This window comes from Antrostomus carolinensis, unplaced genomic scaffold (genome assembly GCF_000700745.2).
Source record: "Antrostomus carolinensis isolate BGI_N321 unplaced genomic scaffold, ASM70074v2 scaffold53483, whole genome shotgun sequence".
Classification (NCBI taxonomy): Eukaryota; Metazoa; Chordata; class Aves; order Caprimulgiformes; family Caprimulgidae; genus Antrostomus; species Antrostomus carolinensis.
In genome coordinates, this window is record NW_010305496.1 from 3,581 (window position 1) to 12,948 (window position 9,368).

The window sequence follows — 9,368 nt, forward strand, 5'->3', positions numbered from 1 at the left end:
AATAGACTTATTTTAAGAAACTGTTATCTTCCTTCATAATAAAGTAAAAATTGTCCTTTTCTATATGGACAGAATATAGTCTTCTTAATGAATCACACTTTCCTAACTACACTAGTCACTCTACTTATGCCAAATCAAAGGTTGAGGACTGTATTTATAGATAACAGGATAAGTTCATATCTATCTTTTCAATGAAATTATGTTAAGAAATAATATTTTTTTCTCAATTACAGAAATCTTAAGTTGAAGAAGATTCCCAGGCAGATATCATGAAGATGACAAGCTACATGGAGTTACTGTTATAAAGCTCATTGATTTTTTTCTGTGTTCAGTTTATATTTTGTATTTAAGCTCTGATTATGCTACAACTGATTTTTGATAATCTTTTTGATATGGGGGATGAAGAAGTTCTCTGACAGCAAAACCAAAAGATGAACAGTATCTGTTCTGTGTTGTTAATTATTTTATTTTGGGAAGGCTCCCTTAAACTTTGAGACAGTGAGCCTTTCTGCTACTTTCCACTTTCAGTTTCTTTACTTGGAGTTGCTTAGTTGTTGTTGGCATTACATCAATAAAAGTCGTAACGTGGACTTATCCACTTGCTTTCTTGGCCACTTCACGTTGCACAATCCTTTGCTAAAACTGCCAGAGAGAATAAAAGGATAAGTCAACGTCACTGTGTTCTTTGATGCCGTGTCAGTAGCCTTTGAGCACAGGCAAAGGAGCTGAAGCACTTCCACCAGCCTTTGAAGTGGAGCAGAAAAGTGGAAAACCAGAGGGAAAGCAGGCAGGTTCAATCTGAAAAGAGCTGCTCTGTTCTTGGCACCCAAAGTGCTCTCCAGCCACTTAAGGGATTCCACAAACCAAAGTCCTCTGCTTGAAAGGAATGGGAATTGTTTGTAACCAAGTGTCCCTGAACAGTTTTGGCAAAATGGACTAGACACACTAAACAGAGACATGAAAAGGTTTTGTCAGAAAGGTCTATGAAATTTAACAGGGCACTTCCATTCAGCACAGAAAAATTCATCAAAATGTGTCAGTCCACTACAAGGTCTTCCTTTATGTTTCCTAATGCTGTTACAATTCTCCTAAGTATAGTACAGACAAAAAAATCTCAGCTGGGAGCTGTCAGATACACGCAAAGAGATACTGCTACATCCAGATTTATGCAGGTCATAGGATATAACAGCATCACAAAACACCGAAAAATTTATCTCAGTCCCTATTCTGTCACTATGATGACATGAACAATACTTTACTATTATCCATGCAAGAGCTCTATCTCCTAGTGGGTTCATATAATCCAAAGTCCAATGATCTGTATTTAAATACAGCAGTAATTTGCCTGAGGAAAAAATGAGAAAAATCTAAATGAGAAATATTTACAGTCATTCTTAATTTTCTTTTTCTGAAGTCTACATGAAGTTACTGAAATGGAGGGGCAAACCTTCAAGTCTCACAAAATATAAGGTCCCACAGAAGTCACAAGCCAGTCATGGTTTTGAAAGGAATTACACAATATCAGTAATTTCAACAGGTCACTATCAAGGTTTTTAAACTAAGATCTTCAGAGGTAATATATCAACACAAAGTACAAATAAATATATCTTTTTTTTCCCCCATGAACAAAATATGAATCCAACACTGCGGTTAGATACACATCCATAATTGTCCCTAAGAAGCATGCAGCTATACCAAGTAAATTATTCAAATCTGAACTTTTTAAAAAGTATCACTTTAGAAGATTGTATCTCCTTCACAAGGTTTGGAAAATAAAACTTTATAGAAGCACGGCATGGGCATCATGATGACGTCCCTAGCATGTATCGGCAGGATCTGGCTAAAAGAAGATTGAAAATAATTATATAAGAAAACACTTCCTTGCCCTAGAGGACACTGGTGTTCTCCAATTACAGTAATTACAAAATGCAGTGTGTGGCTAGGTGCCAACAAATATCAGGTTGAAACACATCGGTATCTATCAAGCTGGGAGGTTTTCAGTGCAGCAAAGGCACATGAATGGAATGAAGATCTCACATAAGCTGTTTGACTTATTCTGGGAAAATATGCATGAAATCAAGGAATGAATACTAAGAAGAATGGTTTAAAATAGAACGCATTATAAATTCATTAATCAAAATTGCTTTTATAAATTTATTCTTGGTGGGTTGTTTTAGTTTTCGGAGTATAACAGTTTGGAATATAAAGAACCTAATAATTTCCACTATTCCAATAATAATGACTATTTTTAAAGTGTTGACCATGATAACCATGAAAAAACATCTCAGTTTTCATTAATATGTTCAGATTTATTAAGGTTTAGTGTTGCCAATGGGGGGTGGGGAGGAAGTTTTTGCAAATTCAGTCCATGATACACAAATAATGCTTACAAAAAAAAAGATCAAGAGATCAAGAGGTTAAGAAGTTACAGTGCCTAAAACAAGTTTTTCAGGTTTTATTAACACTTTACAATCTAGTAAGAATTTATTAAAAATGCAACAAAACCCCTTCTAACTGAATAACATAGAGTAAGGCCTTCTGCATCAGTCTGGTCTGAACAACAAATCAATGTACTGATTTCCTGATTTGATCACAGTCTTTTTTTGTGATAATTATTTAAGGGTGGGATTGATGCCAGCAGAGTACATAAGTTTGTCTAAAGTCAATCTGCCAAATAATGACAAAACATGATGGTTCCCATTTTTGGAGAAATAGACGGGGACACCAGAACAGCCGCAGAGCAGCAGAGCCACAACAGCACTCTGCTGTGGTCAGACTAACTACTGCCAGCAGCAGTTGGCTTCAGTTTTCAGTACTAGCTCAGATATCTTTTCCATACAGATGTACCCCAAGTGCATACGTGGTCTGAAGGCCACGCTGGTGTCAATGGCCCAGGATGGGAAATGTCAAAATCATGATATTTATACAATGGTCTGATAAGTGTCGTCTGGGTGCTTTGGAAGGGCAGCAGGGAAACATCATCCCTCTCTGCTCTCTTTCCAATGCTGTTAAAGTCTTCTGCACATCAAAAAGAAAATGTTCCTTACTCTTTTCTCTTCTAGGAAACAATTGTGTACAGCATATGGCAGGATAAACATATACTGCATGCACCTGCCACACATTTTCATAACAAACTGTTCATCATAACCTCAGAAAGATTATTTTTTTTTCTATTGAAGTCATAATGTTGACAATTCAAAAACTCTCTTAGCATTGAAGGAAGAGGTGTAGGAAAGAATGATCTAACATGCAATCGTAAGGTAGTATAAGGTCATTGCAGAGGAGTTAACTGAATTTGTTGGATTGCTGTTCCCTAAAGAGGAGTTTATGCAGGTTCTCACACCAGAATCCTTCTATATGGAGAAAGAGACAGAAGGTGAACCAGAGGATCTGTATCAGACTTGAGAAACATTAGATGAAACTGAAAATATCAACAGTATCAAATTGCCGGGACCAGACAGTATCCTTCAAGAATCCAGAAGAACTAGATCATGAAACTTCTGATTTACTGTGTAGTACACAACCTTTCCCAAAATGGCCTCATTACCACAGTAACAAAAAACAGTGCGTAGGTGTTAATATTTTCAAAAGCTTCCAGTAAATCTTGAAAAACTGCAGACTAAAAACTGACTTCCATCGGGATGATTTTAAAAAACATATTCAATGTTAATGATAACATTAAATGATAATATTAATTCCTCCCAAATGTATTAGACTTTGAAGGTGTCAAAAATGTGTGGAAAAGGATTAAGTGTAGTTAAGCTTTCTACAAAGTTCTTAAGCTATTTAAAAATTAATAAATAAATAAAATTAAGCTATTATGAGATAAAGAAAAAAATGATAGAAGACAGAAAACAGATTTAAGAACACTAAATCATTTTTCAAATTCCCTGCAAGATGTGTCCATGGTCCTCTGCTGTATATCTTCTTCACAATAGGCCAAGAGAAGGCAATGCAAGATGGTATTAACTACTTAAGGTAGTTAAGATAGGAAAATAAAAGATAGAGATAGAAGATTCACTAATATTAAGTGATTGGAAGACAAAAGACAGGTAGCATTCATTGTGAACACATGCAAAATAATGAGGACATTGCTGGAGATTACAGCCAACTATACATGCACTGTAGTGTACTACATGACCTCTTAGCACATTGGAAAGATCTTGGAGCCATTGTGACTAGCTCTATCGGCTTTAGTTTAACCACAGTCAAAAAGTAAAAGAATGTTAGAAATTAATAGGAAGTGAAAAAAATACAACTACATCAATTTGCAGTATGCTGTAACTAACAACATTTTGGCTTGTTCCCTTTGAATTAAAAGGAAAACAGTAGAACCATAGCAGATAGACAAGGAAAACAAAATGGAATAGCTTTTCAGATATTAAGTTTTCAAGTAAGAGAAGTAGGACTCTTCAGCTGAAAAAGATGTGACCACTGAGAAAACTACTATCTCTCACATTAAAGAAAAACAAGGTGTCAAATAAAAGAACAGGTTTAAAGCAAAAAAAGTATTTTTTTCACACAGTGTACAATTAAATTTATAGAGCTCTGCAACTCAATGCCATGGATTCAAAGCATACAAATGGATTCAAATGTGTTCAGATTCAAAAAAAGAAGATTCCATCTAAGACTACTGGAAAGAAAAAGTACAACAGCAGATTTAGTAAGTGCCTAAGCTTTTGTTTGCTGGAAGCTGTAGGGTTTCATTGCAGAAGTTTCCCTGTTCACATGCTCCATTCTTATCCTCTTATCCTAGGAATCCATTACTGCTCCCTACCAGAGGCACAGTGCTTGGGAAGATGAACTTTTCATCCACCACATTCAGCCAGAGAACCATGAGAACTTTCTGTTCACTATCTACTGTGATTCTTACTGCAGCCAATAACTTTAGGTCTGTGAACTGTGATAGCCCAGTACCCCTTTTCAACCTTTTTTTTTTAAATAAAATAAAATAAAATAAAAAAATAGAACCAAGACCTTATATGCTGGAGACCATCCTCAAAAGCTTTTCTCCTCTGCACAGCTTAGATCAAAACATGGCATTAGCGCTATGGTTTCCTCAAAGGTTAGGCTGGACTTTGCACTGAAGGTATACAACCAATAGCTCCTACCCAAAGTGTAGTTCTTCATCTCTCCTATTCCTTAGCTATGCTCTTTTATCAGCACCAGTACTCATCTGATTCAGCCATATAGGGAGCCACTTTAATGACGCAGAATGGAAAAAAAAAATAAATTTAATTTTTAAAAAATAAAATCTGATTCTTTAAGTACTTGGATCAATCTCATCATCAACTCAGATACATGCCAGTGGCAGAGGCAGGACAGAGGCATTTCAGCCAGAGCTGCCTGTTAGGTTAGGTTAATTGTTACACTTTAACAGTGCAATGAGAGCATGCATCCCCCACATACCTCCTCCCAAACACCTTGACCACCTCCATTCAGATTCAGTAAGACATAAAACTTCCACAAGCAGAGCTAGCTCTATTTACAATAAAAGGTTTTACCAGCACAAGGGGTAGCTTACAATGACATGACTATGCCCATGGAAGATTTTTTTGCCAACGTATCTGACTAAGAAAGCACCCCAAAAGTATTTCAGCTGTACTTATCTAGCTGACTAAACATCAGGCAAACATTTAGAGGGATTGTTTCTCTATTCTGGAGCACGGGAACTCACCTTTGGTAAGACCCAATGTATCACACTGTGCAAGCATTTGTTTTCAGTGGTAGGGTCTATCTGCTGAAACTTTTTTTTAATTAAACATCCCCATTCATCTCCATCCTTTATTTTACAAAAAATAGCCAAGTACACTTTTAATTCTATCAGTACTTGAGTGTTCCAACTTTCTGTCATTCACAAAACTGATCCAGAGGTCACAGACCCTTGGAAAACCACATCTAAGAGTGCTTATTTCTTTATCTGGAAAAGAGGAACTTATCTGTCCTATTATTAATATGCATTTAGAAAAATAAAGTGACTATTAAGTGTCAAAACAAGCATTTGTTTTAATTATAGACAAAAAGCTAGCAGTAATAGTTATATAGCTCTATCTGTCAGAAGATATGAAATGACAGAATGGAGTTTGCATCTATAATTTTTTTCTTGTATATATGCATTATGATAATGACCAGATATCAGTTTTTCCAAAGGAATCTCTTTGCACAAAACAAATCATGCTTCCTTAATGAGCTATCATTTATTGCTCCTTTGCAGTTCAATCTGTGGCTCCACACCACATTTACAATTTTGTACTCAAATTTCGCTTGCATTAAACAATAAAACAGCCCTGATTCCTTTAGGACACCTAGTATAGAAAAGAAGGTGGATGATCACACAATCGCAAATTGTATCATACAAATGTATGTTCAAACAATCAGAAATCCCATCATTTCCTCCTTCAAGCAGCTGAGGGCTCCCGCTGTATCTTAAATCATCCTCTCGGTTCCCAATACTGATTCCCACCTGCTTTCTCCAGGTACAATCTCCCTTCCCACTCACTCCCAGGCTTAGTATTTTTAAATAGCCTCTTAGCAAATTTCCATGCTCTTGACCTCCTTCCATAAAATCCTGCTCACAATTTTTCTTTACCCAGAGAGTCACAGTCCTTCTCCTAACCACATCTATTCATCAAATGCTCTTTCACTCCGTATCACTGATTTCTCAACACCTTCTTGACCAGACTCCCAGCCTCACTCCATGCTCTTCTCATGGGTCCCTGTCCTTGAACATGTGTCCATCCCTTTGACTAGATCCTTTACACAGACACTTTGCATTCACAAATCCCAAACTCTTGCCCATCCCAATCCCTAATATTATGCCAAAATTGAATTCCACTCTCTTGAAAGCTGCTGTCCCATCCCCAATAACGGGACATTAAGAACATTTCCTCAACATTAAAATTGGGTAATCTCTTTTCCGTGCTACTTGTACTCTTGGTCAGGGGTCATTGGAAAGTACAGAAAAAACTACAACAAAAAAAACTTGTTCCAGATGTAGACCTAACACAAAGTGTAGGCCAAAGTGTGTGTAGTGCAGGAGGAATCTTTGAAGAATACAGTTGTCAAAAATCTAACTCCAATGAGTACATCCAAATTCTTCTTTCCAAGATATAAAACACCCATAAATGTAGAATTGCACTAGGAATGGAAAAAGGTGCATAACTAAAAATCAAAGCTACCTTTTTGTAGAATCTCGGGAAAAAGTTTTGCGGTGCTTCAACATGAGAAAACAATACAGTCTTCCCTATTCTCACTTTACTAAAAAGCTGGACAGCTTTTGCTGTTTTCCAGAAATAAATCAGAGTTATTTGGAATAAAAAACCTATAACATAACAAAGTGTGAAAAAGTCACAACAGAAAACAATGTTTAAGGATATGTGTGGACAATTGTAACTGAAAGATTTAAAGGAGTTTCAGATATTATCATCCCTTTGGAGACGAAATGTGATAACTAATTCTCTGATGGCTCTTAGTCTAATATAATGACTAGGGAAACTTAAGTTAAACTAACTTTACTGATGGTTTAAGCAAGCATGGTTTCTCCAGGACATACACATGCTCAGTTCAATCAGATCTCCAAGCTGAGACACATCACTGCAAGCTAGGAAAGATACCGACATCTTGAAACGTGTTAATATGATCCTCTGTCATAACCTTACAATGGAAAGTGGCAGAAAACCTGTGTAATATTTGGTACAAACAACCCGACCTATAGTAATGCTATTTCTCTGCTGCCTGGACAGTTAAACAAGTTAAACACAGTGTGGACACAGGAAAATGATTCGAGCTTTTCAGCTGAAACAAGAATATAGGAGAACAGTTGCCCATTCTTGTCAAACCTCTGGACTTCTTAAAAGCTCTAATGACCTGATTTGATCCACTTAGCAAGAAGAGATAGAGTTAGCCTTGGACTATGGCATAAAGCCAAAGTTCAGAAACACAGGAGATTTAAGTCTACTAACTGTAAACCAAGTATAGATGCTTCTTAAGGGAAAAACACAAACAGAAATTATGTATTACATTATTAATCTGTTAAACACAGGAACATATAGGACTCCAGTCCAGTAACATATGTCAACTTAAATAGAAGACTTTCTTGTTATAGGGGCCTCATGTTGCTCAGAAATTCCATTCAGCCTAGAAGTACAGGAGAGAATCCATGTTATTTTGAAACTTCATAGTTCAGTACTCCTCTTAGATGGTAACTTCTTAAGCCACAGTCAACTATTTTGAGTAACATAATTTTGGAAACTGGCCACTAACACTGCGGAATTGCCACTTAAATTCAGGAGAGCTATGAGAGATTAAACCCGTTAATATCAGTAGAACATGACACTGGATCCACAAGCAGGCATTTTTATCTCACAGTTCACCTCTGTACAAAAAAAAGATAAATATGTAACAAGTGCTTTAAATGAGAAAACAAGCAAGCTAAGATTGAAAGTATGCTGTTTTATAAAGTGACAGTAACTATTCTCAGAACATTTCTTTCTGCATGTTGCTATCAGTTTTTCCTTACCATATATTCCATATTGGAAGCTGGTGGATACACCTGACCCCGTAATTTATTATGAAGATCCAAGATACTTTGCATATCACTGTCTGTGATAGCCCTTTTCCCTCTCTGCTTGGCGATCCACCACTCACCATCTTCATCCATGTACTTTTCCAAAAGTTCCTCTAAGAGCGTGGCATTGGGAAGAACCATTGCAGAAACTGCTTGAGCTATGAATAGCAAGGCAGTTACTCTGAGCCATTCCTGTACTACATACTTCATGATGAATGATCACAAAATGCTCAGGAGTTAGCTCCAAGACAGTCTTTCTTCCAGGTCTGTTGGCTGTAAATGCATAAGAGAGAATAGTGTAATTTAGAGGCTGAAGCACTGGCCTGTATGAACTTATTAAGCAACAAAAAATGTAGTTTGTACAGAGTTTGCCACTGCTGTTTTAGGGGGAAAAACCAGGATGCTACTTTTTTTTCACTCTAATAAGTATACACTGTTGCTTTGTGAAGATAGCTTATCTTCAACCTTATGAAGTTCAGTTTGTTCAAGTAGTACACTGGCATGCACATTTCACTGCCTGCATGCAAGAAAGCATGCTTTTCATGTCTACTTAAAAGGAGTCAGACATCAGCAAAGATTAGACTGTAGATAAGGTCTTCCAGTATTGGAATTTAAGAACAAAAAAAGTGAAAAGGCTTGCATTCATTGCCAAAATGGGAACTGAAAAACACAATAAAATTGATATGAAATATCCCCTCTTGGTGTATTTCAAAACATGACTTTGATTAAAGCTTCTGTTTTACGATTCCCAAGAAGCCAATAAAATTAAGGTATTCAATTTGGACAAGAAAATGGGGGAAGA

At 36.5% G+C, this 9,368-nt stretch overlaps 1 protein-coding gene across 1 annotated transcript; it reads right to left on the minus strand.

Annotated features, from left to right (window-relative positions):
* Nucleotides 1-7,999: 7,999 nt before the first annotated feature.
* On the minus strand, nucleotides 8,000-8,840 carry LOC104522491 (cysteine-rich secretory protein LCCL domain-containing 1-like). Its single transcript, XM_010164803.1, has 2 exons — nucleotides 8,519-8,840; nucleotides 8,000-8,136 (listed from the first exon to the last, which is right to left on the minus strand). The coding sequence occupies exons 1-2, from the start codon at nucleotides 8,774-8,776 to the stop codon at nucleotides 8,119-8,121; spliced, it is 276 nt and encodes a 91-aa protein (XP_010163105.1). The 5' UTR covers nucleotides 8,777-8,840; the 3' UTR covers nucleotides 8,000-8,118.
* Nucleotides 8,841-9,368: the final 528 nt, after the last annotated feature.